We start from the raw sequence: 27402 nt of genomic DNA on the forward strand, positions 1-27402 counted from the left end.
AACCGCGCCGAGCCACTCTCCCTCCACGAGGAAGAGCCAGCTGGGAGGGAGATGCTTCGGGAGTGGGCACGGGCGTGGGATTGGAGCTATGCCTTTAAAAAAAAAAAACAACCCCAAAACAACCCCCCCACAGCCCATCTCAAAATATCATCCCGTCTGGAAAAATAAATGGGAGGCGGCAGAAAGTTGCAGGGTGGGATGCGGGGGGACTCGGCGGCGCGTGGCCGCGGCGGCGGTGGCGTTTCGGGCTCTCAGCCTCGCCCGGTGCCACGATGAGCCTGGCTTACGTTTGCCGGTCGCGTCGCTCCAAACGGGGAGAATGCAAGCGGGAGCGCGGGCGGGCGGCTGCGGTGCTTCCCGCTTGCTCCCAGCCCGTCCCTGCTCGCAAGGCTGCATGTTACCATCCACGCGGGATTCAGGGATGCTCCGGGGCGGCCGAGCTGCGGGCAGGCTCTTCTTTGTGAAACCTCTTTTAGCTTTTACACTGGGAGCGTGAAAAAAAATACCCCCGAGCAAAACCGTGCCCCTTCTCCTGTATGTTTTTCCCCTTCCCCTTGCTACAGAGTCACCGGCCCCTCTGCTTCGGGCTCTGACGGCCACAACTTGTTCACAGGCTGCTCGTAACGATTTAAAATTAAATACCCACATGGCTATTTAGGCCGGCGTAACGAGATCAGCCGAGGGAGCCGTGCACATCTGCCCGCTCTCTCCGTTTTCAGCGCTGCTTTTCCGGGTCTTCGTTTTCCTGTTGGGTGCCAGGGATGGAGGTCCCGGGGGATTTGGGGATCCTGGAGACGGTGGGGCCGGCGGGGTGGAGGAGCACGGCCCTGCCCTCCTCGCGCCTCTCCTGCCAGAAACGCCGGGTTGATGCTGCTGCCCGTGCCCAAGCCCTGCTGGGGAGCCGCCGCCGGGGAGCTGCCCTCCCTTCCAATTAATTAACGCAATTAAAGAGGTGGGCCGTGCGGGGCTCTGCGGGCTGGCGGCGGAGGCTGCTGCAGAGCGGCGGTGGGATGGGAACGGCGCTGATCTCTACCGGTGTTTAAAAACGGCGTGGGGGAAGGGTGTGGGGAGCTGAGATAACGTTGAGGGATTTTAATTCAAGGTAAGAAAGAGGAAACGAAGGAAAAAGGCAGGCCTCGGAGACGAAAATCATCTCCATGGGATGCAGGAGCGGGCACATAAGATAGAGCAGGTTTGGCAAAGCACGGCTTGTGCTGACCCAGCAGCGGGTGCGCGGGGCAAAAGTACCGCTCCAGAAATCCCAAGTGACAAGGGAGAGGAAAGGGAATTTCTCTCAATATCTGGGCAATTGTTTATTTATTTTTTTTCCCCCTCTGAATGAAGTAACCCAAATCCGTAAGGTTTGCAACGGAAACCCCAGTAGTGTAGTTACTTTTCTGTGCGATTTTTCACCACTTGCTTTGTGTCGTACAAGGCAACAGCCTGAACACCTTTCATGTGGGGCGCTGGCTTTCGGGCTCTTGCTTCGAAATCCGTAAGAATGGTTTTCAAGAAGCTGCGCCGGCGCTATGGAGGGGCTTCCGAGAGCAGGAAACGTCCGACAGAAGTGACGCCTGCGCAGCGGGTTGCAGCACGGAGTCACCCCGTGGTGTGAGCTGGAAGGCGCCTTGGAGCACACCTACCACGATTTATAAACTGATTTCCCACTGGCGGGCTTGGGGCGGCGGTGCCGGAGGATGGAGGGAGGATGCCACGTGCGGTGCCGGGCGGTGAGACGGTTTGGCTCCGCTCAGCGGGGGGCGGCTCTGGAAAAGGCAAACGCGGTGCGGGATGGCACCAGGCAGATGAGAAGACCTTAACCCCTGTGCGAGGCTGAAGTCTCACCGAGGGCCGCTGTGCCCGGCTCCGGTGCTCGGCGAGGGGATGCTGTCGGAGGAGGGAGGGAAGGGCTGCTCTGTGTCCGCCCGCACAAACGGAGCCTCTCGTGCCTGAGAGGAGATGAAAAGACAGAGCGTTATTAGCCCCTGGGATCAAAGGAACGCAAATTGGTCGGGGATGCATTTGGACTGGAAACTTCCCAGCTGCCCGGCGGTGGAGTCCTGGGTGGCGCCTCCAAGGAGCAGAAGGGACAAGCGCGTTTTGTGGTGCAGCCCAAGGGACTGACGGAAAGGGGCCGGATGGCGGAGCGGGGGCGAGCCCTAGTTTAGAAACGTAGCTTGGGGCACGGCGCTTTAGGTGGCTGTTTTTCGTGGTATCCTGAAGAGAGACTTTATTGCTGTTTCCCACCATATTTGCCTGCGCCTGAGTTATGCCCGCTTCATTCAGGTTTCCCGTCTGTCTCCTGCTCCACTGTGGAGCTTGTAAAGGACTTTTTTTGATGCCTGGATGCGTGAGCTAAGGCTGAAGGAAGGGAGAAGGGAAGAGGGTCGGTCTCCTGGGAAGCGTTGAGGACCGGCCACCAATACTGGGGCCGTTGGCGGCGGTGGCGGTGCTTTTAGCACGGCCGTTCCTCCGGAGCCTGGGAGACGCGTGTTGCAAACAGCCGGGCTGGCCGCTGGGCTCCGAGGTTGGGAGGAAGCTTCCTCCCGTGGCCGAGACCTTCGGGAGACCTTTGCTTTCCATGACAAAGAAGCCACTTTACTCAATACCCCAGAATTTCTCAAGTCTCCAGGGAGGCAGGCTGCGAGCTGAAGGTCTTGAGGCGGCCAAGAAGGGAAGTTTCCATCCGCCTCCCGCCTGTGCCGCGAGCAGTCCCCCAAAGTCCTGGCTTGGCTTGGAACGGCGAGTCGAGCGTCGGTCCCGTTCACCTGGCTGTATAGGTTTAGCATCGGGCGGTCGGAAGCTAAATTAGCATTTAGCGGTCGGCAGTCGGAAGAATTGGGTGGCAGGAAAGCGCGTGGCAGAAAGAGCACTGAGAGGAGCACTCCTCCAAATTAGAGGAAAGAGCTCAAGTTTGGAAAAAGCCTTAGCGTAGTTCGGATGCTCCGTTCTGCCCTTTTGGTAGCTCACTTGCATTTGCTGGGCATTGGCTTGTTTTCCTGCCGGGAGCACCATAGCGGTAATAGGTAATAAGTATATACATAGAAGCAATTTAAAAAAAAAAAAAAGAAAAAAAAATCGAGTTTCTCCGTTTTTTTCACAAGCTTGCAGAAACAAGCAGTCGATGTCTATTTTCATACGACTGTGCTAGAAATAAGGCCGTCAGCTGAGACCGTGTGGCGGAAAACGTGCCTACAGACAGGGCCCGCGGGTGCGGAGAAATCCGGCTCCCTCTCTGGTTCCGTGTGCCGCTTGTCCCCAGTGAGACGGAGCCCCGAGCGGGACCGTGCGGAGACGTCACCGTCATGGGTGTCGCTGGAAAACTTTTTCCACAAATATTAAAATAGCTTTTGCCTGGCCTTTTGCTGGAGCGGGGGCTGGCACTCCGGAAGAGCCTGCCCCGCGCCCGCCCTCAGGACGTCCTGGTTTATTTGCTCGAAGGCCTTTGGAGGGTCAGGAGGGAGCCGAGGCTGGCTTTAAGCGAGGAGGGGAAGAACGGGTGCGCAGCGCTTCAAGCTCGCAAACCTCGTGTGAGCAAAATAAAAGGTAAAAGGAGGAGTGGAAAACGGCTTACTTGATGGATCGAGTCAAAATATTTGCTGTGTTAAATGTCCCACCGGGCTTCGCTTCGTCTTCCTCTCCCGTGATGGGCAGGCAGTGTCAGCTGCCACGCGTCTTCCCTCCAGCAAGCGGTGTTTTACATGCTTTTGATGGCTCTGACAGCAGCCATTAGGCCACTGAATTTAGACGGCGTGATTCTGGGTGCTTAAGTAACTCCAAAACCTCTTCCGTGAATGTGCTCATCAATATTCCAAACGTTTGGCATCAAATATTAATGCCTTTATTTCCAAAACAAACACACAGATTTGCAATCCGCTTCACGGGTTGGGGTTTCTCGCTGCTGGAACCAAGCTGGGTGTTGCGCTGACGGCGCGGTCCTTCGCCTTCTCGCTGTGCGAGGGGGCTGCTGGGCTGTACCTGTGCCGTCCGCTTCTGCTCACGGGAAGCAAAACGTGGAAGAGTTTGGAAGGGTTGATTTCCTTTGCCCTGTTGAGGAGTGGGAGGACTCTCTGGCTCCTTCTTGGGCAGGTTGCAGCTATGGCAGGGATGCTTTCTGTGCCCCAAAAATCCCGAGTGCTGGTGGTCAACCTCTTCTGCTGATGCTCAGCGGTGCCACAGCTGGAGGGACCGCGTCCCTTGGGACCGGTGGGTCCCTCCGCACCGCGGGTCCTGCCGGCTGGCGCGACGGGCTGGCTCCTGCTTCTCCAAGGTGCCTGAACAAAGCCGTTTCTTTTTTCTGCCCCGTGAACTGAGCCCGTTTCGATGCTTCCCATCACGTTGCCAATTCAGCACAAATAGGTGCTGAGTGCCGTGGCACATTCCAGTTTGAGGAACACTCGCTGTGTGTCTGGATGCCTCCCTGGCAGACCAGAGCAGCCTGCCTGCTGCAAACCCTGCCTCTCTCTGCTGCCTCTTCGCTGGTTTCCCCTGGCATGACGGGCACAATGGCACTCCATCAGCTGAGGGTGTCTTTCCAGGAATCCTGTTGCAATATCAGCCAACTGCATCCTGGGCTGCATGAAAAGCAGCGTGGCCAGCAGGTGGAGGGAGGGGATTCAGCCCCTCTACTCTGCTCTGGTGAGACCCCCCCTGGAGCACTGCGTGCCCCTCTAGAGTCCTCAGCACAAGAAGGACATGGACCTGTTGGAGCGGGTCCAGCGGAGGGCCACGAAGATGATCAGAGGGCTGGAGCACCTCTGCTATGAGGACAGACTGAGAGAGTTGGGGGTGTTCAGCCTGGAGAAGAGAAGGCTCCGTGGAGACCTTATGGCAGCCTTCCAGTACCTGAAGGGGGCCTAAAGGAAAGCTGGGGAGGGACTCTGGATCAGGGGGTGTAATGACAGGACGAGGGGTAAGGGTTTCAAACTGAAAGAGGGGAGATTCAGGTTGGATATTAGGAAGAATTCCTCTCCTGTGAGGGTGGTGAGGCGGTGGAACAGGTTGCCCAGGGAGGTTGTGGCTGCCCCATCCCTGGAGGTGTTCAAGGCCGGGCTGGATGGGACTCTGAGCAACTTGGTCTAGTGGGAGGTGTCCCTGCCCAGGGCGGGGGGCTTGGAACTAGATGGTCTTTAAGGTCCCTTCCAACCCAAACCATTCTGTGATTGTTTCCCAGCGCAGGAGATGCACCTTTGCGAGGCTGCGATGGGCAGCGGGGCTGCAAACAGCGTTTCCAGAAACCAGGCAGCTCGGTAGGGTGAAAGGGGCTCCACAGCAATGGCGCTCTGGTTTTTGGCTAAACATGGAAATGAGATTATCGCGTTGTCTTCGCTGATGGGCGCCGCTGCTCCTGGGTGCTGCTCGGGTTTTTTTTGGGCTGGTGAGTGACAGCAAGTGCTGATGGTCATCCCGGTCCCACACATCGTAAACTGCTATGTGTTGCACGTATTTTCTTGAGATTGAGATCGTCGCTGTTGAGCCATCGCCGTGTTTTCAAACGTCTGTTTGAATGACAGATTTGTTATTTTTGCATCAATCCATGGGCACGACTGTTCTTATGAGCAGGTTTTTTTTGGTCTTTTTTAGTGCCTGGAGGTGCCGAGCTGCGGCGTGACCCCGAAGCGCTGCTGTGCAGCCTGTCAGTCATCGCTGGGCACGCCGTACCGCTTCTCAGGGCACCGATGCTGCAAAGTTTTTATAAATACAGGGAGCTGGCTCCTCGCTGAGAACACCCAGCTCCTCCAAGGAGCTATTTAGGAGCCTACGAGAGGGAGTGGGATCATTGCATCCTATTAACGCTGGCCTGTGCTTTACTGGGAGGGTGGAAAGCGCGTTCCTGGGGGCCTCCTCTCCCGTACTCTGCTCATATTTAATATCAAAGATGACTCAACAGCGCCGATGATGGTATCTAGCTGACCCTTGGCCTCTTTATAGCTGACTGCTGCGTGTTTGATATCAAAGGTAGACCCCAGCCCCATTATCAGACTGGGGGCAGTGTGTTGGTGGGGCAGGAGGCAGCAGCTCCCTGCCTGTGCTGAGCTCCTCGCTCAGAGGAGGAGGAGGCAGAGGAACACCGTCCACCGAGATCCACCAAAAGCCGTGTCTGAGTGTGATTTTTATTTTGGTTTGTTTTCTCCTTTTTTTTTTTTTTAAAGTGTCATGGTTTGGCTTGAGATGAGAAGTGGTGGATTGACATCCAACCTGGCTTCTGGCGCTGCGTGGTAGAGATCGTTACAATGGCTAACAAAGGCAAAACCAAATCTGGAGTTTAGAGGCCCAACTTAGCCAAATGGCAATGAAATGTACATAAACAGTGAGCACAAGTAAGTCTGGAAGCCATTTACCGGAGGGTGCGATGGGATATATGATCACACAAGGCTTAAATAAAAGATTCACCTCCTAAAATATACAGCCTCCCTCAGCCCAAAACGATAGTTTCTGTGACGTGCAGCAGATTAGCTGTTCATACTGGCTTTATTCCCCCTGAAGATGTGATTAAATAGTTTGGTGCATTCTCTTTTGTCAAAAATGATTTACGTGTGTTTCTAGGTCATTGTCTGTAGAAGAAAAACGCGTGTATATTTAATGCAGTGAAGTGTATTAGGCATCTTCTAAGAAGAGCAACAACAAAAAAACCTCTCTCCTGCCCAGTCTGTCCCCACACCTTTTTCCTGTCCCTGTCCTTAGTGTCCCCTGCAGCAGCAGCAGTCCTTCTGGAAAACCCAGTGCTCACGGGTCACCTCAGCAGCCTGCCCTTCTCCTCCTCTCACTTCCTGAGGATAGGAAGAGCCTTTATCCCAGGGCAACCAAGATGAACGTCTCCACTCAGAGACCATCAGCGCTTGCTCATGATGGGCTCAGTTGTCCAAGAGCCAAGTGACTGTAACGTGGGTGTAAGGTACCGGTGGGCAAAGGTAGGAGCACAGGACCAGAGGAGGCCTCTGGGCCACTACCCGCTAGTGGACACGATTAGACACCCCATCGTATAGTCCCACTAACAACGTAACGACTAAGATCTTAAATGAGACGCTCTGCATTGCAAAGCCAAAAGGTAGCTTTGATTTGCCTGCACTAGTCCACGTGCCGGAGACATGCAGATGTGGTTTAACTTCCGTGTGTCTTTCCCGAGGGATAACGACACCTTCCAGCCTTGGACCTGGGCCATCCTGGCCAGGCGGTTTCGCAGTGGGGAGCGATGATGGCTGCCACGGTCACTCATTTCTGGTTCTGCAGCCAGACGACGGGGCACGTTGTGTGGCCGGGATGCAGTGGGGGCAGCCCTTGGCACGTGGGTCAGGACTCCAAGCTGAGCCTTTGGAGATGATGTGATGGTCCTACCCTTGTCCGCCATGCCCCTCTCCTCCACGTTCGCAGCCAGGCAGTAGGTGGTACAGGAGGTAAGGAAGGGTATGGACACCAATGTTTCTCACCGCATCGTGGTTACGCAGTGACTTCCCGAGTTGCAGCAAGTTCTGCACAGGCTCCTCTGGCCCACGAGAACCTCTTTCTCTCCTCCCTGAAGACCGCCGAGGCCATCCCAGTGTTTCTCAGTGTTTTTTTATTCTCTGCGAGCAGGCTTCTGTGCTGTGCCGTGACTTCTGCCCAGGATGTCCTGCGGTTTCTGAACCCCATGGGAGGTCCCAGGTGCCATCTCCCGCCTGTGGCTTGGTGCCTGTCCCACCTGCAGTCACCTGAACCTCTGCTGCCACAAGAAGAGCATCTCCTGCCCTCTTCTCAGAGGGTTTCCCCCTTTTTTGACAGCTATAACTCAAATCTAGAGCAAGCAGATACTCAAAGGGAAAATGCATCCGGGCTGCTTGAGAAATGTTGCTGAATTTTGAGTTTCTCGGAGCAGGTATGACTAACCGTTCTTCACTTGGCTCCGGGACCTGCCGGGGACCACGGTTTCTCAGACATGACAAAGCAGTTTCGCAGGCTGAATAGCTTTCAGTGGAGGGTTTGACAGCTCCTCTGAAGGCCACGGGGGGGGAAAAAAAAATCACCTTGGACCAAAATGTCTCTTGGCGCAGATGTGACAAAATTCAGTGTTCCAGCCGGCCTGCTGGCGGTCGGCATGCCCTCCTCCACCCGGGCCAGGGTGCCGCAGGCTCAGACGTCTGCGTAGGTGTCACGGGGTAGGGAAACTTTCAGAGGCCAGAAGTCAATAACTGAGAGCAGCCTCTGAACCTTTTTTCCTTTTTTTTTTTCCTTCCCTGCCAGTAGAATATTGCCTTTTTAGCCTGTTTTGAGTCTTACCCGGCAACGGGGGCTGACAGGTTTCTCCAGTTCCCAAGAGGGACATGAGGCTGACGCTGAGCTGAGAGCCTGGCTCCAGTGGACATCCATTTGCAGGACTGGTGCTCTCCTGAGGATTGTAGCCTTGTGAATACGGTGTTTATTTTGGAATTTGACTTTATTTATGGATTTTGAGCTCTGTTAGGAGATGCTTGGGGTATGTGACCTCTCCTGACATGGTCTCAGGGCGCTCCTTCTCAGCGTGCCATGTCCTTGGAAGTTGTACGCGGGTGTGAAGTCAATGTTAGACATGTCTTTTTTAGCTATTAAATGGATTCAAAGAGGTCCAGCCCCTCTTACAAGCCCGCGTGAGACCCAACTGGGTCCGCCGTGGGTTCCCCAGTATCAGAAAGGGTCTGTTGGTGGCTTGCGTCCCTCCTTCATCAGTCTAGACGTGAGGAGTGTGAAGAGATTTTGCCATATTTAATGTCTGCGAAAGGATGAAACTGTATGTGGGAATTACTTTCCAAGATTGACATGTTGTAGCTGTTAACCACTTTTTTTTTTTTTTTTTTTTTTTAAACCAGAAAAAACAGATTGCAGCCGGGGAAAAACAGTGTGGGGCTTTTTTGGTTTTTTTTTTTTTTCTTTCATCTGCTAAAGAAAACATTTCGGTTACAGATATGTGAAGTTACGAGTTATAAAATAGGAATAGTTGAAATCTGGAAACGTATAATAAGTTCTTAAGGGAGTTGGTAATTTGCCTTCCTCTTTTGACAAAAAACAAATCAGCTGATAATACGAAGCTCACGAAAGGCTTGGGGAAAACGCAGCGCTGAACTAGATCTTTTTCCACGTTGACTCCAAACTGTATTTTTTCCTTTGATGAAACATGAAATTACTTTTAATTTATTTTGTTCCACTCCTAGTTACATAAACTATTATTTGATTGTACAGCTGGACTGAAAAACTGTAGGAGGTCTCACATTTAGGATTTTGCTGCCTCTTTCTCATTAAGCCTACAGACTGATTTCTTTAAATGCACCTATTAATCTTCTTAGGGAGACAAATTGTTGTTTGGTTGGGTTTTTTCTTTCTTTCTTTCTTTTTTTAAACGCTAAACTCCCAGTTAACTGCCAGAGTAAATGCTGATGGTTGAAGCCTTTCAAGGCACGTCTGCACCGCAGTTGGGCACACGTTGCCCTGGCCAAGCTGGGTTGAAGGTGGTCACAGCCCTTCTCATTGCGCTTGGCAATAACCTCCAAGTCTACAGGTTGCTTCTTTTTTTTTTTTCATTTTAATTTTGCAATATGCTTTTTCATTAGCTTGTCTACAGTGACTTCTGTTGTGTTATTGACTCCAAGTTTGGGACTCGTTGCGGGGCTCCAAGTTTGGGACCCATTCATGTAGACCTTGTAGGACCAGCAATAGGACGCGGCGAACCACGTGTTGTCCTTGACGTAGATCTTTCCTACTTTCGCCCCTGAATTGCATCTTCTGCCCACTGATGGTAAGCCACCATGTTCTGGGTTTATTTTAACCCGTTCACAGCAAGGTTTCTTGGTGGAGCAGGAGTGCTATCAATACGAAAACTGCACGGTCACCTGGGCAAGGAGTGGACAGGTTTTGGTAGCCATCCTTTGGGCTGCTGCCCTTGTGGACCTTCTCCACTTTCATCTCCTGCTTGGAATGGCTCTCAGGAGGGTGAGGAAACCGTTGCCAGGCTGCTCCCAAAACACATCCCTGGGCTGCGTCTGCTCCGATATGAATTTGCGAGATGTCTGCAGCAGATAGTGCCGGAGCACATTGTGTCGGGGCCAGGCGGCATCGGTAGCTTTCCATAAATACTCCTGACGCCGGCGTACGTGAGGAGGCGATGCTGGATGCTGCTTACATGGCTGTAAATCGGTCAGTGCTGCTCAGCATCTGCCCCAACTCTCCCTTTGTAGTCCCAAGGAGTGGAAATTTCCAAGCCTTCTCCTTTTCCCCTGCTGTCTGCAAGTTGTTGTGGATGTTTTGCTTGGGAATCCCATAGCTGGGAAGCAGGCGAGGAAAAGACAGGTTGTTTCCATTTCTATATAGAGTGGAGATCTTTGAGTCTGCTGGTCCTGCGAGTGCATCCCCAGCCTGCCCTCCTCCCTCCGGGTGAGATCCTACCGCCCAGGGCCCAGCGGCAGAAGAGCAGCAGAGGGGGCACGTGGTCCTCGGTCCTTTGCTGTCCTTTGAGCGTTCTGCGGCGGTGATTGTCAGAGCGGGTAGAGCCCGTTTACCGCTTTATTAGGCTGGGTTTGGACTGGCTACACTAAAATTATGACAGAACATGAGTTCTTGTTTGAGTGGAAGAGATGGTCCGTGTTACTACGTTATAGGCCGTGGCTTACCTTAACCTGGCAAAAATAAGGCATCCAGAAACATCACTCTGGGGAAAAAATGTAAAGAAGTATCTCCTTAAGCATCCCTTTCGTACTTTATTTTATCTGCCTTTCTTATCTTGAAGTAACTCCTAGCTGCCTCGGTTAATGGGTTAGGATACGATTCCTGTTGGCCACACAACTCAAGTTTCATCCAATCATGTCAGTAATTACCAACTTAATTTCCACCTATTGTTAACTAAAAATACAGTTCCAAACACTCTGAATGAACAAATTATCACATCCTTCTTTTTCTTTGAGACGTGCAAACAAAATCAACTAGCTGCTTTGGGTAGTAATAAAGTGCCTTTTACTTACCAACATGTCTAAAATCCGGTTCGCTTATCAAGTAAACTTGTCAGCCTTAAATTTTACCTGCTTCCATTTCTGCTAAGTTCAGCCTTTTGATGGGACCACGAGGACAGATACATCAAATATGCAGCTGCGTCAGTCTCTTTGGGGACAAATGTTCTGGTCTGAGGTATGCACGGCAGGGAAATGCATGCAGGGACAAAGCACCTCAAAGAACTGCAGACGCGGGAGAAGTGTTTTCCTTTGATCCTATAAAGAATTTGGCAGGGGAATTTCAGACTCCTATTTCAAAAGTATGTTTAAACTGAACAGCTTGAAACACTGAAGTTAATGGTGTCTCTGACGGCATTGGGAATGCATTATATTTTGGGTTAGCTTTTTCTTTCCTGTTGCGAGTGACCCGTTTTACACACAAAAATGTTTGTTAATTGTGAGTTTGGTTTGCTCTTGGCATTTGAGCTTCCAGTTCGAATCTCCAAAAGCCAGAAAGACACACAAGCAGCTCTATTCACCCCACCCTGCACAAGGCAGTTGGCTGGCAGCACCAGGGCTGCGGCCCCAGCAGGCACTTGCAACCACCGTCTTGTCTTCAATAATGGACATTGTTGGACCGCGTGTGGCGGTGTGGAGAACGTCCGGGATGGAGAAACGTCTGCGGCTGAGAAGTGTTCCTGACAGCCACAACTTGGTGTGAAGTTTTCACCCAAGGGTGTTTGGCCACGTTGGACAGGAATGTCTCCTCCTTGCAGGGGAGCGCGGGCGCATCCATTTTACCGTGTACCCCTCTACGTGCACAGTACTTGGAGGCCTTCGGGGAGGACATGAGTTGATCCCTGTTTCCTCAGCCCCTGCCCAAACGATCTTCTCTTGATTACTCTTCCACACCTTAGATGTAACCTGAGGCAAGAAAAAAAGATAATTAAGGACCTAAATGGCCTGAGGAAGAGTTGGAGGGACAAGTATGAGATGGCCAAAATGCTGTGAGGTGCAAAGACACAATTGCGGGATGGATAAAAATGCTGCAATTTTTCACAGATGCAAAAAAGAAATATATTAGGTCTCATGTTCCATTAGCCCAGGCTCAAACAAATAGGGGTGCAAAGTCAGGATTTTTCGGTTGCCACTCGCTGCGTTCACCAGGAGCCGTGTGTCTCTCCGCAGTATGGTACTCTGACTGCCTCTCCTGGAAATTGCTGTTTTAACTGGGTTTTTCTTTCCTTTTTCTAAAAATACAAGCCAGTTTCTTTCTGGTATGTCATTACCACCTCTTTTTTAACAGCACTACTCTTTCTGATGGATCTTCCTATTTTTTATGCCTGGAATGAGTGTTGTTCCTCGTTCCGGGCTGAGTTCGGTTGACTCAAGCTGTCACGGAGATGGATAATGATACATTTTTTTGCATCAGCTTTTAATTTTGGAGCATGGGTGGAACTCATCCAAAAAAAGGGCCCTGCTGTCTTCCCAGCTTCTTAATGGTCAAAGGCAAACTTCTTGCTGCCAGGGGGTTCGTAGAAGCATGGGGACCCGTGGGTGGTGGGGACAGGACTGTGGACGCTGTCCTGGTGGAGCCATACCCCAGAGATTTATCCCTTTTTACCATTCAACAGCAAAACCACTCTCGGCGTTGGAGCACTTACCCACAATGGGCCAACAGCCGCAGAAATCCCTCCTGCTCCCCGACTGAATCAAGCCGAAAACTCCAAAGGGAGCGTTGCAAAACCAGACCTTTTCTAGCAGGGCAGGGGGAAAGCCAGAAGCAAGTCAAGGGAACGGGCTGCCTCTGCTCTTCTCTTTGAATCGCTTTCCAGAATGCATTTTTCCCAAAATAACTTAATTGTCTATTTTTCTGTAGATCGTTCTATATTTGTTGATGAGCTTTAAATTGACGTTTTCTGAGAACTGTCCAAACTGGCTTGAGGAACTCTTTGCAGAGCAGCAATATCTCATTTAGGGCCCATCAGTACGTGTGGCTATGGTTGTCTTACCTTCTGTTCATTACTCTGCATTTCTTGACCTTGGATTTCACCTGCCCCGGCGTTTCAAGACATCCATTTCAGGAGAGCCTTCTAAAGCTCTTTGCATTCAGTTTTAGCTTTGAATACTCTGAATAAATTTGTATGGCTCAACAGACTTGTCCCCCTCCTCATTTCCTTCCTTCCCAGGCCATTTATGAATATATCCCATTTATTTATCCCATGGCAGGGTCCTGTAACTCTACTTGTGAAAACCTGACCATCTACCTCTGTCCTTGGCGTTCTAAATCGGGATGAGTTATTAACCCACAAGAAGGCTTCTCCTTATTTCACCGTCTTTTACTTCTTTTTTTTCCCTTCCTTCTTTCTTTCTGGATTTTTTATGCTAACATTTCTCCTAGTGAGACCGTTTTTCAGACTAATCCTGTATATGAAATGGTTCTGGTGTGTGGGAACCTTCATAAATTTCTCCTTAGCAAACAGCATGGCAAGTGTCGCGTTTATCTTTCCTTTAACAGTCTTGCATTCCTTAAATATTTCTGTTGCATTTCAATCTTCTTTCAGTTTCCCAGATTCTTTGGCAGATTTCCTACTTCTAAAGTTTTAGAAAATCTTTTTTCTGGCCCAATTTATGAGTTGTTCCTTGCAGGACTTTTTTTTTTTTTTTCTTTTTGTTTTTGCATGCTTTATTAGGTTTTTAAATTTAATTTGCCAAAGATTTAGGGGGTTTTGTTTTTTCCTCGTCTAGATACAATTTTTACTTTTTGAAGGATTTCCTTTTACTCCTGTAGCCTTATTTGCTCCACTCTTTCATTATATTGCCTTCTTATGGCCATGCCTTGAACCCTTTCTTGTGCTTGAGGCTTTAATGTGCTAACGGGTGCCATGGAAACTCCCCTTTCTTACCCTTCCGCCTGCTGCTTTTAATTTCTTTTTTAACAAACTTTAAAAATTATAGTAGTCATGCGTATTTGTGTGGTTTTTTTCCAGTCCCGCAGTAGATTGAGGCTGAATCTCACCCTCACTGAAAGTTGCTGTCGTCAGTTTTGGCACCTCAAAGCAGGCGCTTTGCGACGAAGTCGAGAGCAGGTAGCTTTATCCTGCATTGCTTTAGGGAATAGTTAACAACCTAAGCAAAATACTGTGTTGCCGCCAATTACAATCAGAGAGGCTCTTGAGGCTCTTTAAACTAAATTTCTTGGCCTCGCAAAGTGAAAACGGATATTCATGGCTTCTAGGCAGGTACTCGTACAACTTCTAAATAGTCATTGGGGCAGAATCGCACGGCCTTTCCCTGCCAGTATGTCTTTTTGTTTCTGTCACTGAACCATCTCGCTCAGTTCCTCAATTTGTCTTTCCTGACGCCGGCATCGCTGTTGCGCCGTCTGGAGCTGCTTCTGCAGTTTTTCAACTTGTTCTTCCAGCTGCTGAATTCTTGAATGTTCTATGAATAATCGTAGATTTGCAAGATAAGCTTTCATGAACCACGTGCCATAAAAATTCCTCAGCTTCATGCCGTGGTTTATCTTTTGACTTTGCTGGCATTTCATAAATACAGGACAGTAATACCTGCTCTTAGCTTTACCGGGACAAAGGCCTTTAGTTAAAAGTGACTGTGGCAATCAGCTCTTTTACCATTTAATTGCTAGAGCGCGGTTATAAGACGGGTGGGCGCAGAGGGGAGCGGTTGCTCCTTAGCTGGGGTGCTCTCCCCGTCAGACTTGTCCTTTCTGGTGCCCGCGGTATTTTCAAGATTGTCGTGACCCTTTCTAGATTATGACTTTTAACATGCATAAATGACTTACAGCAATCACTTGGACCCGGGAAGGATATGGAGGCCAAACATCCACCCACAGGTGGAAATCAGCTTCAAGAGGCGGTTCCAGCCTGCACCTCACTGTGACTTCTGGGGACATTTATCCCCATTTCAAGGCGCCCTTTCTCTACGTGCTCCCCGGTGTTGGTGGCAGGGCCGTGTCTCGGTGGCAGGGCTCTTCATCATTTCTTGCAGACCTTCCAAGTCCTGCAATAAAGAGGAGCTCTGCAAGCAGCAGCCCGCTTTACTGTCCAGCTTGCAGCATCCCCTGAGCGTGGCCACCCCCAGCATCCCCTGAGCATGGCCACCCCCAGCCCTCACCTGAATTAATCTGGAGTTTGCTGTGCTCAGCGTGGGGGTACTTAATGAGTCCTGCAGTCGGGCAGATGTGCTGAGCATCCTCCCCTTCAGCAGTATCCTTGAGGCCAGTGGCTGGGGTGCCCACTGCCTCTTCTCCTTCCAGCCCCGCCCAAGATCTTCAAGGCTGGTCTTCACCACCTCCGATGGTCCAAAACTGAGCTACCGCCTGCATCCATACACTGCAAGAGCTACCGTTCCTCCTTGCTGGTGAGGGACTTTTTAGGATGTCGGGTAATGGTAGGACTAGAGGGAGTGGATTAAAACTAGAGATGGGTCGATTCAGACTGGACGTTAGGAAGAAGTTCTTCACCATGAGGGTGGTGAGACACTGGAACAGGTTGCCCAGAGAGGTGGTGGAAGCCCCATCCCCGGAGGTGTTCAAGGCCAGGCTGGACGGGGCTCTGACCAACCTGATCTAGTGGGAGGTGTCCCTGCCCAGGGCAGGGGGGTTGGAACTAGATGATCTTTAAGGTCCCTTCCAACCTGGACAATTCTATGATTCTATGATATCTTCCAGGTACTTCCTAAGTCCCTGGAGAGATGCAGGTGCTGGGTCAGAAATCCAGCAGCTTCCCGTTCACCCCAGGGCCGGCGTGTCCGCAGGCACGGCAGAGCCAGGGCTCCTGCTCTGCATCTGCGCCCTCCTGGCTCCCCGCCGCTGGCTGTGCCGCTCCCCTTACGCCACGCAGCTAAATGCATCACCATCGAGCAGTGTCTTCTACTTTACATGTAGTTTTCTGCTATCACAGAGGAAACAGATTTTCCCTGGTGCTGAGGGTGAAGGGATATTGGACACCTCACTTATCCCCGAGACATTTTAATGCTTTGAAGTTCAAGATCATAAATGTTCTCAACAACAGTTATATCGCTTGAAAAGGAGACCCATTCAAATCTTTCAAGCTTCGGCGTGCCTGCTCCTGTAAAGCTATCTCAGAAGAAATCTCTTTGATATATTTTGGACCGAGACCATTACCTGCAGGCTTTTCTGTCATTCCAGTTGTTGGTGGCTCTGAGGGGCTTGGCCAAGATCCCGACAGCGGTGGCTGCACATTTTGGGCATCAGCAGCTGAAAAAGCAGCTCCTCAGAGCAGCACATGGTGGTCTGGGGGTCACTTGGCGACCTTGTGGCTTGCGAGGGCTCGTGGGAGATAATGCAAAAGTCTCCCCTGACTCCGGTTCAGGTCTTGGGCTGCTCTGGACTCTATAAGGATCAGTTGCCTTGCATTCAGTTGCAGATATTCATCATGGTCTACGCAGGGTGACTAGGGGACATCAGACCTTGGGAATCTTTGGGGAGAAGTTGGGGACGCTGGGCTGGTCGGCACAAGCAGCCCTTGCTCCAGTTTTGCGTTGCAGAGCGCCCCAGGGAGGGTCAGGTACTCGGAAAATGCTTAGTCCAACCAAGGCCGAGTTAGGTGCAAATTCAGTATTTATTTGCCACATAGCAAAATTAAAACAGAATGGAACGGAATGGAATGGAATGGAATGGTTGAGTTGGAAGGGACTTACAGCGATCATCCAGTCCAACTGCATTCGATAATGATTCACGAACACAAAAAGGCAGTGTGCAGGAATGAAAATAAGCTAGTAGATGTTTATTTAGAGCTTACATTGGTCATAAACCCCTCTTTTGGTACGTAGGATTCAGCTAATAAGATGGCAGATGCTTCTTGACAACCGTGCTTCCTACAGCAGCGTGCGTGACATTGATGCGCTCGCTCGTGGCTGATTCTCGGCTGAACTAGACAGGAGGCTAGTAAGTTGGAGAACAACCGGTTTGTGGTGGGCCGAGGCTTTTCCTCATCTTGACTTTGCGTAATACCGAATCGTGCACCTGTAACGTGGATGTAAACCGGACAACCTATGGTCTTGTTACCTTTCCATGGATTGTGTAGACCTCTGCATTTTAAAGTAAGGGAAAAGCTGGCAACAGCGCCGCGTGTGTTATCTTCTGCAAAACCAGAGGAGGAAGGTGGCACGCCGTGCATCGCAGTGCTGCTTGCCCCACGGCAGCATCGTGCCGGGATGCCGTTCCTCTGGGGAAGGTCGTTAGTCTGGTGCGTTAAGTGCAGGTGGCTTATGCCGCCGCCTGCCTGGCAGCCCCTTCCATGAACCCCAGCCCCAGCGGGGGTTAACAGGGAGGCGGGGGGTAAGAGGGTATCGTGTTCCTCTGTGTTTGTGAGACTGGTATGTGGGAGGGGGTTAGGGACCCGAATGATTACCCGGACAGGGTGAAACCCTCCAGCAAGGAGCTCAAATGCCCTGTTGGGCATCAGGAGACGCGCCTCAGGGATGCCTCGGTCGCAGGGAAAATGCCGGATGGAGATAAAGCAGCCCCGGAGCACAGAGCTGCAGGAGAACAGGGTTTTTCCACTCCTCACAAAAGCAATTCGTTAAACACCGTGGCCTTTCGCAAGAGTGCTCATGTTGGCATCTAATAAAATACTGCCTGACAGTTTCTAGTCACCATTTCATATTTTCTGTTTCCTTTTCAGCCGCGTGGCATTCGCTGTTTTTAAACCATCCAGCACACACATTTCTACTATAAACTTCTTCCCGCGCGGACATCAATGTAATTAAGCCGGGGGCACTTGTATTCAAGCAGGGGCTGATTTTTAATTCTGTAACTGCTTCTTTTTTTTTTTTTTGTCAAAGCATAGTCCGATAGAGAATCCCCCGTGTTGGACGTAGCACTTTCGGAGCTGGGAGGCTGCCGTCGGTGAGCCTCCCAAGCTCGGTGGATGTTTTAGCATCGCTCCTGTGAGACTGTCAGTACATGGGGCTGAAACCGGAGGCCCTCCGCGTCAGGCGCTTCTTTTTCTGTTTATTTATTAAAAGGTTGCACATCCTGTTTTCGAGTCTGACTTGCTGATAGGCGGTGTATACCAGCTAATGTTTGATAGTATCCCACGCAGTTCCTATGCTGACCCATCAGCATCAGGAATTATGTTTCTCTGAGTCAAACCCAGTGCCATTTTAACCTTGAGTGCAGCTCCCCCTCTGCTTAACTACCTCTTTTTTTTTTTTTTCCTAAATAGGTTATGTTCAGTGATTCTTAAAATCAGTCATGTGGATGTTCACGTCGGGTTTCAGTTGAACCAACTAGGTCAAATCTCTGCTCGTAGCTGAGCAGCTCTAATTCTCGTTCATTAACCCAGCCTCCCTCTTTTGGGTGTGAGTGTCTACACGTCTTCTCTCTTTCCATGCTTCACCTCGGTGCATTTGCACCTCGTACCCTTGGTTTTACTGCAGGTGAGCAGTCATTTGGTTTTCCTCTTTTTCTACTCATAGCAAGGACTTGCTTGTCCCCGTTTTGCTTATTTTTGATACGGATGTGAAGCTAGGAGCTCCCTTCCACGGACAAATCCAGCTCTCCTTTGGAAAGCCTGAAGGCGGCATGCTCTTTGTAAAGTGATGGTGCCATTTGTTTTCATGTTCTTTTTATCTACTATAATGCAGTAATTAGATCGGTTGCCCAGCGAGCAGGAGACCCATTTAAACATCCTCCAGACAAAGGGATGCGGTCCATGCTTCCCAGTTGCATTTCCTGAAGGATTTACTTGGACCAAAAATGCCAAGCCCCCGCAGATGTGAGCACTGCCGCGGTTTGGTGGCAGCCCAGCAGACAGACATGACTGATGCATTCAAGGGGGGGGACGTGAGATGAGGGGGAAACCACTGCACATCCTTTCTCTCGAGCTTTTCCGCACACCACGCCTGAACAAGACTGAGTTACCAGCCATGTGTGTAGATTTGAGTTAACGTCATTATTGATTTTAGCACAAGAAGGACATGGACCTGTTGGAACGGGTCCAGCGGAGGGCCACGAAGATGATCCGAGGGCTGGAGCACCTCTGCTATGAGGACAGACTGAGACAGTTGGGGTTGTTCAGCCTGGAGAAGAGAAGGCTCTGGGGAGACCTTAGAGCCCCTTTCAGTCCCTGAAGGGGGCCTACAGGAAAGCTGGGGAGGGGCTGTTGGCAAGGGCATGCAGCGATAGGACGAGGGGCGATGGTTTTAAACTAGAACAGGGCGGGTTTAGATTAGACATTGGGAAGAAGTTCTGTACACTGAGGGTGGTGAGACACTGGAACAGGATGCCCAGAGAGGTGGTGGAGGCCCCATCCCTGGAGACATTCCAGGCCAGGCTTGATGAGGCTCTGAGCAATCTGATCTAGTTGAAGATGTCCCTGCTGCCTGCAGGGGGGTTGGACTAGATGGCCTTTAGAGGTCCCTTCCAACCCAACACTTTCTATGATTCTATGGTTTTACAGCCAAGATGTTAACGGTGTTGGCATTTCCCTTGCAATGGTTATTGTTCCCACAGCAGCATCTTGTATGGAAAAGGACTTGTTGACACCTCTTGGGGTGCTGGCTCCTTGGGTCTTGTCTGTAAAAGTCTCGTGGCACCAGCAAACCTACGTGATTGAAATCAGAGCTGTTCCCTTCTACAGGCCCTGACTTTACCTGGGAATTCCCAAATAACGAGGCTGTACCAATTTACTGGAGCGGGATTGTAAACCACTGCTCTGTCACCGTATGGCTTTCGTCTTCCTTAAAGCTGCTGACGTCTTTTCACTGGCGCCGCTATGCCGTCAAAAGTTAGGCTTAGGACAAATAATTTTTTTCTGAAATTAAACATTAACCAGCAAACAATCGAACATTTGTTTGGGCTGTAAATAGGATTTTTGTTTTTTCAAGCCTTCCCAACTCTTGCTGTTTCAGTGAAAAACCTGACATTTTTGCGGAAGGGAAAAAATCAGACAGGAAAGAAATCTGAGGTGCTTGTGACATCCTCCACCGCATGATTTGGTGAAGGATCGCTTTGACCCTGGGTTTTCGTTATGCTGCTCGTGCTTCTGATCATCTCAGTCAGCTGCTCCCTCCTCGTCCTTCTCCATCTCCTCCCAGCCTGCCAGGAGGCTCGCACCAGCCCTGAATAGAAAGGCTGGTTTCGTGTCCCTGCCTGTTCCCCAGTGGAACAAGGGAAGTTCCGCGCCTTTTTAATCAGAAGTATCTGACAGAGACGCAGACCTGGGTACGGATTAATCTGTCGGGGTGATTTTTAGCCCCGGGCTCGGTGGCAAGCAACGTGCACTTTAGCCTCCCCTCTTGCACAGAGCTGAGGGTTAATTTTTGTGGGTTTTTGGTTTTTTTTTTTGGCAGTTCTTCACTTCGGGAGACAGGCAGGTGCTTCTTACACAGCGTAGGGAAGGTAAGAGAGGTGGCAGGGATCCGCCGCAGAGCTGGGAGTGAAACTGGGGGACGTTGCAGAGCCAGGGCCACCCCGCGTACTTCTGGGCGGTGCCATGCAATATTCCTCTCTGCAGAAAGCAGAGGCCAGTGCCGTCCACTGCCGTGGCTGGTTCGATGCCCCGTGGTCAAAGGGTGGTCGGAGTTGAGCTCCGACAACCGTGGAGGAGGTTGGGGAAGAGGCGGAGGGGCAGAGGGCTGGCGGCGGGCATTGCTTGGGCCGCGGCGGGGCAGGAGCCTGTCTGCGGCTCGGAGCGATGCTGCGTCAGCCTCGCGCTGGGGAACGGAGGGAGGTTTAGAAAGCAAGAAGCAAGCCGCCGTTTTTCAATTTAAAAAGAAAAAAAATCAGAAGAAAACGGCGTCTTCCTGTCTGCCCAACCTGCCAGTGACTGCGGGCGCGTTAATAGAGCTGCCTGCCTGACCTTCGCTTGATAAAGCATTAATAGACAGACTATAATAAATGGAAACCTCGATGGTATAATTGTTAATAAGCTTAGTCAAACGCACTGGATATTTTTTACATGGACAAAATGATAACTCTGTTGGTAGCTGTGAGAGCGCTGCTGAATTCGGACCCGGCAAAGACGTTTGACTGAGCATCACCCAATATGACTAATTCAACAGTGAGGGGGGCGCAAAATTAATACAGCCCCCATCAAACGGGTGAAATCCTGCCTTATCAAGACGTCTCAATCTAATTGTTAACGAGCGACCTAGTGGCACCGGGGTGGGGTGGAATTCCTTTGGGACTGGTTAGCATCCCGCTGCTGGTTAATGTTTTTGTCAGGGATAAAGAGGGCTGTAGGGAAACAAAGTGGACGAGCCGCAATTTGGACTTGTGCGACGACAGCAAAAGGGTTCATAGGTGGGTACAGGACATACAAACCTTGGAGCGTCCTAGCAAAAGATGCAACGAGCGTGGGCCGGCGTCTGACTCAATACGGCTGTTCTCCTGTTCTTCCCTGGGGCATCTCTCCCGTATTCAGTTACTGTATTTGACAGACGAGATGATTCCTACTGGTCTTTACATTTCATGGACGCGCTCAACTGATGCAAGCGAGAGACAGCCCAGCCCATGTCACCGGCCGGCTGAGGCGTCTCGGGTAATTATAAAATAAATAAATGCAGCGATGATACAAATGCACAGAGTGACACAGCTGCTGGGAGCGGGATGGAGGTGGTGCACGGCTTTTCTTTGCACCTGAAAAGGCGAAGGGAGCCAGAAGGAGCTCCGTCCCGGGCTGGGAGAGCATCTCTGGAGCAGCACTGTGCCACAGGGCAGCGAGTGCCCAACTGCCCTCCTCCCTGTCCGGCGCCGGGAATGATGCTCAAGGCAAAATAACAGCATTTTGTGTATTTTGTTTCTCACGGGTTTTAGCTTTTTCAAGAGGCCCGCAGACTGTTTTGGGTAGGAAACGTTGTAAACTTGTCTGTGCCTTGTGTGGCAGCTCCTCTTGACGGAGCAGCTTTAGAGGTACAGTGCTCCTCACCTTGATTTGCTGGAAAAAAATCATTAAGCAAAAAAATTAACCTTTATTTAAAGAAAGATACTTGAACGGAGTAATCCAGACTGCTAGTTCTACCAATACCAGCTGCAAAAATAGGTGGTAGCTACTAATATACTGCTAAAGGCTTCCACCGTGGGTGGCTGCTGCAAGTTTTTTCCATTTCTCCCTGAGCTGGGAAGCAAATCCGTAGTTGAGTGGCATTGCTGTGGTCAGAGCTGGCTTGGAGTCAGAATTCCCGCTTGGTGGCAAACATTTGAATTGTGAAATTTGCAGTGGAATAACCACTCTCTTGCTCCAAACAACGGTTATTTGACCACGTAGACCTTAATTTTTTCAAATACTGTGATTTCAGTGTTGTTTAATACACCATTAGGATAGTACGTATTCTAATGCATAAACCCTGGGTTTATAAGAATTAAATTTATGGAGACAAAATGCATTTTGTTCTCCGACGGTACTTTCTGCTGGTGCCTAGGACTGAGCTCTCCCGTACCCACCAGGTTCGGATGCCACGTGTTTTATGGGGCAGCAGCTCGGCAGCCCTCGGCATCAGGAGGCGAATCCCAATTCCCGACCCAAGGGCGTCAGAATTCAGGATGGAGGAGCAGCATGCGCGCACCACGCTTATTGCGGGTGTCTTGCTGCAGGGCCAGGTGCCGTTTGCTCTTTAGGCTGGAGCAGATCCGTTACTCCCTTATTGCTTTGCTTTGTTATTATTATCGTGCGATTCCTCCTTCAGAGAAGTGGGTTTCAATCTGCAGCCGAAAAATATTCCCAAAGTGCTATTTTAATATTTATTTTCATCCGGCTTCCTATTACTGTGGCAACATGCACTTTGAATTTCATTAGTTTTATGCATTTAAGTTCCCTTTTTAAACCTTTATAAGGTCAGACCCTGCTTGGGTAAATCAACAATTTATTAAATTTGAGAGTCTGAGTAATATTTCTCCTTAAACAGCTGTAGATCGCAGGTAATAAGGGCACGAGGGCTTCTGCCTTTTTGAGAAACACTTGATGAGCACGTGTATCGGATGATTCTGTTACCTCAACCCCCCCGTAATTACACAAACGTCTTCCATCGCAGATTCGCTCTCATGCGCTCGCGGTCTGCCAGCAGCCCGGGGCAGGGCACCTGCACTGAGATAACGTGGGAGCTGGGACGTGCGGGACCTCGTGCCCTGCTCTCCAGCACCAGAACTCAAAGCCTCTGCAGCTGAAGATGCTCCGGAGCTCCCTGGGGCCACTGGTCCCTCTCCCTGAGCTGCGGGGAGCACACGCTGCGGGGCGCTGAGCATCCTACGCAGGCTGCGGGCACTGCTGCCTGAGCAGCAGCGGGCACGACGTCGAGCTCAGCGTTGCTCCTTCTGGGCAGCTGGGGTTTCACGGGAAGATTTCGTAGCCCTGTCCTGGCCACCTGGTGCATCCCGGCTGGTTTTCTGCCCAGCCAAGACTCCCATCAACCAGAATACGGTTCAGCTGGGGGGCAGCCAGCCCACTTAAGCTCCTCTTCCCCATGTTTCTGGATTTAGTAATGATTACTAAAGCAGAGCTGATGCCCTCTCTCTTAATTTCCCACTGCTGTGGCTCTCGGGGAAACAAGCCCTCGGTTGCTTTCACCTGTGACTTGCACAGGGGTAGCTTGATGAGCCAGAGGGTATAAGTAGTTCTCCTGCCCCCTTTGGGTTTCCGGAGGGGTTTTCCTTTGGCGAATAGGGCTCTTTACAGTCCTTTTGCTTCGCAGCAGCTCATAAAAGTAGGTTGTGAGGAGATGGTTTAGGGTGGGTTGGCAGAAAGGGGCCCGCAATCTGCAAACCGGAGTTGCTGCTGCCTCTTCGTGCTGGAGAAGTATCGGGGAGGCCCTGGCTGGCAGGAGGCAGAGCCGCCCCGAACTTCCCGTTCCTGTTTTCTGTGCAAATTTCTGACCAAAGTTCAACTGGGAATACGCCGAATAATTCAATTACATCTCTGCTGTGGGGTTATATAAGAGAAAGCTGAAATCGTGCCTCGTTTCCTAAGGTAAAGCGTATCCTTCTGCCCATCTGAAGGGTTTCCCCCGTTTGCAGCCTGGTTCGGCCGTGCCTCCTCGGCTGAGCTGGCGCTGTGGGGGCGGAGGGGGCGTTGTAGAGGTTTTCTGTATTGACTGCCATGATTTGAACGTACTAAATCTGGGCTTATTCTGTGTATTTTTAATGGTGTTTCAGCGCGCCGAGGAGACCGGAGCAGCTGGACCAGCCCGCAGGCCAGCGGTCACCATCCCCTTCCCTCGCACAGACTGTGCCCAGCTCCCAGAGCCCCCGGGAGATGAGGGGCCGGGGCCAGCCCGCACCGTCGGCGGAGGGACCACGGAAGATGTTACAGGTGGATGCCAGGAGCCAGGGTTCGGGGAGGTCTCCCTCGGTGTCTCCGGACCGGGGCAGCACCCCTACCTCTCCCTACTCGGTCCCGCAGATCGCCCCCCTCCCCAGCAGCACCCTCTGCCCCATATGCAAGACGACGGAGCTCACCTCCTCCCCCGGCCAGCCCAACTTCAACGCCTGCACCCAGTGTCACAGCAAAGTCTGCAACCAGTGCGGCTTCAACCCCAACCCGCACCTCACCCAGGTAACGCCTCCTCTTCCTCGGGCAGCCTTCCCGGGTGGGCGCTGGGGTGGCCACCACCGAGGTTTGCAGGGAGAGGTTCTTCTTGTCTCCAAGCCACAGACTTTGCACCTTGGCTTTTGACACCTGCAAAGCGTTGCCCAGGAGCAAGGGCTCTGCTGGTTAATCAGGGGATGATTGCGATAACGTGAGCTGTAATGAGATGGGGGAGGTAGACTAGTTAAAGGGAAGTGGTAGACCACCAGAGAGGTTCAGTCTCCATTGCTGGGACCCCAGAATGCTTGGCTGAGGTGATGTCCACATACACAAAACTGCCCTAAAGTTGAAGGACTCAACAGTGGGAGGGGAACAGTGGGGTTGCTGGCAGCCCTGAGGTGTCGATCGTCTTAAACCCTGACTCATCCCAGGTGATGATGTTTTGGTGGCGGGTGAGTTTCAGGCAGCATCAGGCTCGGTGGCAGGAGAGGAGTGCGAAGTCGTGCGTGAGATGATGCCTCGCTGGGGGAGCGTTTCACGCCGTGTGGGATGTGTGAAATGGATGCGCCGGGTTGCCAGGGGACGATCCGGCGGCGGTGAGAGGGGGGTGCTGGGGCTGGCTGGGCTGTGGGGCTCCTCGTGCTGTTCCGTCAGGTCAGAGACCTCCGCGCAGGGTGGGAAGGGACGTGGATGCTTTTTGCAGCTGTTTAAGAGCCAAACCGTGGGTATTCCTACTCTCAGGCTTAATAACAGAGACGTTCAGCTACGCTTTGGAAAGCCACTGTGCCACTCCGGTGTGTGAGAAAGCGGGATTTGGGCACTGAAGTCCCCTGGGTGCCCATCTTTTATTGTTGTTTTGGGTAAACATGCAATGCTTCCTCCTGACGCCAGACCTGGTGGTTTCTAAACATCGTTGTTTGAGAGAGACTCCTGCCTTCTGGTCCCTTTTCCTGGTGGAAGGAGAGTTGGAGTAGCCGATACCCCTGGTATCGTGAGACGTAATTAGCTGCGTGCTGCTTTTGTACCCCTGTACAAAAAGTACCCCAGGGTACTTACCCCTGTGAACGTTAGTATCAGGTCTCAGACCTTAATAAAGAGCCCTGAGGTGGAAATTCAGGCACCTGCAAGGAAAGGCCATGGGTCACGCTTCTGTTTGTTTCCCTTCTAAATTGCTTTGTTAAATATTTATTTTGTTGTCCAAACACTGCATTGAAAGTTGACCAACTGCGCTGAATAGCAGCAGTTAAACAGCAAATAAACCAACAAAAATGCATCAATTGCTCTGATTCTGGTCAGCCTGGGCCTGTCTCCTCAGCCTTGCCCAAGAGCTCCCCTGCAGCGGCTCCGGCCCCGCGTCTCTCTTGCAGATACCCGTGTTAAAATGTGTGTATGCCCCAATTTCTGCCTTTAGCATCTCTAGGTCTCTCTTCCCTCTGAAATGCGATTGACTGCGGAGCATTTTTAAACATCCAACGCAAAAAATTGGACCTGGGATGAAAAAAAAAAGTGGTGGTGGGTTTTTTTTGTTTTGTTTTTCTGAGTTTAATGGGTATTTCAATATCAAGCAACCTTATGACTTGTAAGTCAGTCATGGAGAGAGCTGGGGGATGAAAACCATTGTCCAAGAGAAGTGTTGGCTGCGTGCGATGGGCTGGCTGGGGGTGCCGCGGTGGTTCCTGCCTTGCCAAAGCGTGACTCGCTTTCCTTGGCATAATCACTTGTGCTGCTACTCTAGAGCTGCACAGAAAGGCCCCTGAAGCAGTCTGGTGGCCTTAAAAAGGGTTAACGAGGGGCAGCTCGGAGGTTGCTCTCTTTCTTGAAGGTAGGAGCCAGGTCGGAAAGGACCTGCAGAGGTCATCCGGTCCAACCTTCTTTCAAAGCGGAGATCAGGAGAGGGATCTCCAGGCTTTATCCAGTTGGGTCTCAGAAGCCCCCAAGGGTGGACCTGCCTGCCCCACCTGCTCCACTGCTTGACCATCCTCACAGGGAAAAACATCCACCCCGTCTGGTCCCTCAGACCCGGCGGGTGCTGCGGGGTGGCTGCACAGTATTGCTAATGAGGTCATTTGTGGGGTTGGGTTTTCATGGAATTGCCCAGCTTGGAAGGGACCTTTTAGATCGAGTCCAACCATCAACCTAACTCTGCCAAAAACCATCACTAAACCATATCTCCAAAGCACTGTGTCTACCTGTCTTTTAAGTACCTCCAGGGATGGTAACAACCACTTCCCTGGGCAGCCTGATCCAATGCTTAGTAACCCTTTCAGAGTAAAAATTTTTCCTAATATCCATCCTAAACCTCCCCTGGTGCAACTTGAGGCCGTTTCCTCTTGTCCTATCGCCTCTTCCTTGGGAGAAGAGACCGACCCCCCCCAGCTACCCCCTCCTTTCAGGGAGTTGTGGAGAGCGAGAAGGTCTCCCCTCAGCCTCCTTTTCTCCAGGCTGAACACCCCCAGCTCCCTCAGCCGCTCCTCACAGGACTTGTGCTCCAGACCCCTCACCAGCTCCGTTGCCCTTCTCTGGACACGCTCCAGCCCCCCAGTGTCTCTCTTGTAGTGAGGGGCCCAAAACCGGACACAGCACTCGAGGTGGGGCCCCCCCCAGTGCCGAGCAGAGGGCATTTCCTTATGAATCCCTTTGCACATGAACAGGTGATGTTTCTGCTTTGTGCTGCAGTAGATCAGGATTTGCAGCTTCTTTTCCTGCTTTCAAGGCCTTCCAGCCAGGGTTAAATCATTGAAAATATCCCGTTTTCGAAGAAAACCCAACCTGAGAAAACCGAAGTTGTGTTTTTACGTGGTCCATCCTCTCCTGCAGGAGCTGTGGGGCTGCCAGGAGCCGCGGGTGTGGGGAGGTGGGAATGGTGGTCGTTGTCTGGCACGACACAGCCACGTGCCTTGACTTCTGAAACCCCTTTCCAGAGCCTGTTTTGAAAATAAGGCGTTTGTATAAGCATGAGGTGT

At 51.3% G+C, this 27402-nt stretch overlaps 1 protein-coding gene across 1 annotated transcript in view; it reads left to right on the plus strand.

Annotated features, from left to right (window-relative positions):
- BSN (bassoon presynaptic cytomatrix protein) overlaps positions 1–27402 on the plus strand; it is a 101490-nt gene that overhangs the window by 1933 nt on the left and 72155 nt on the right. The window contains exon 2 of the mRNA XM_054216765.1: positions 24067–24466. Within this exon, the coding sequence (XP_054072740.1) occupies positions 24067–24466 (400 nt within the window). The remainder of the gene's footprint in view (positions 1–24066; positions 24467–27402) is intronic.

This window comes from Rissa tridactyla, chromosome 10 (assembly GCF_028500815.1).
Source record: "Rissa tridactyla isolate bRisTri1 chromosome 10, bRisTri1.patW.cur.20221130, whole genome shotgun sequence".
NCBI classification, from domain to species: domain Eukaryota; kingdom Metazoa; phylum Chordata; class Aves; order Charadriiformes; family Laridae; genus Rissa; species Rissa tridactyla.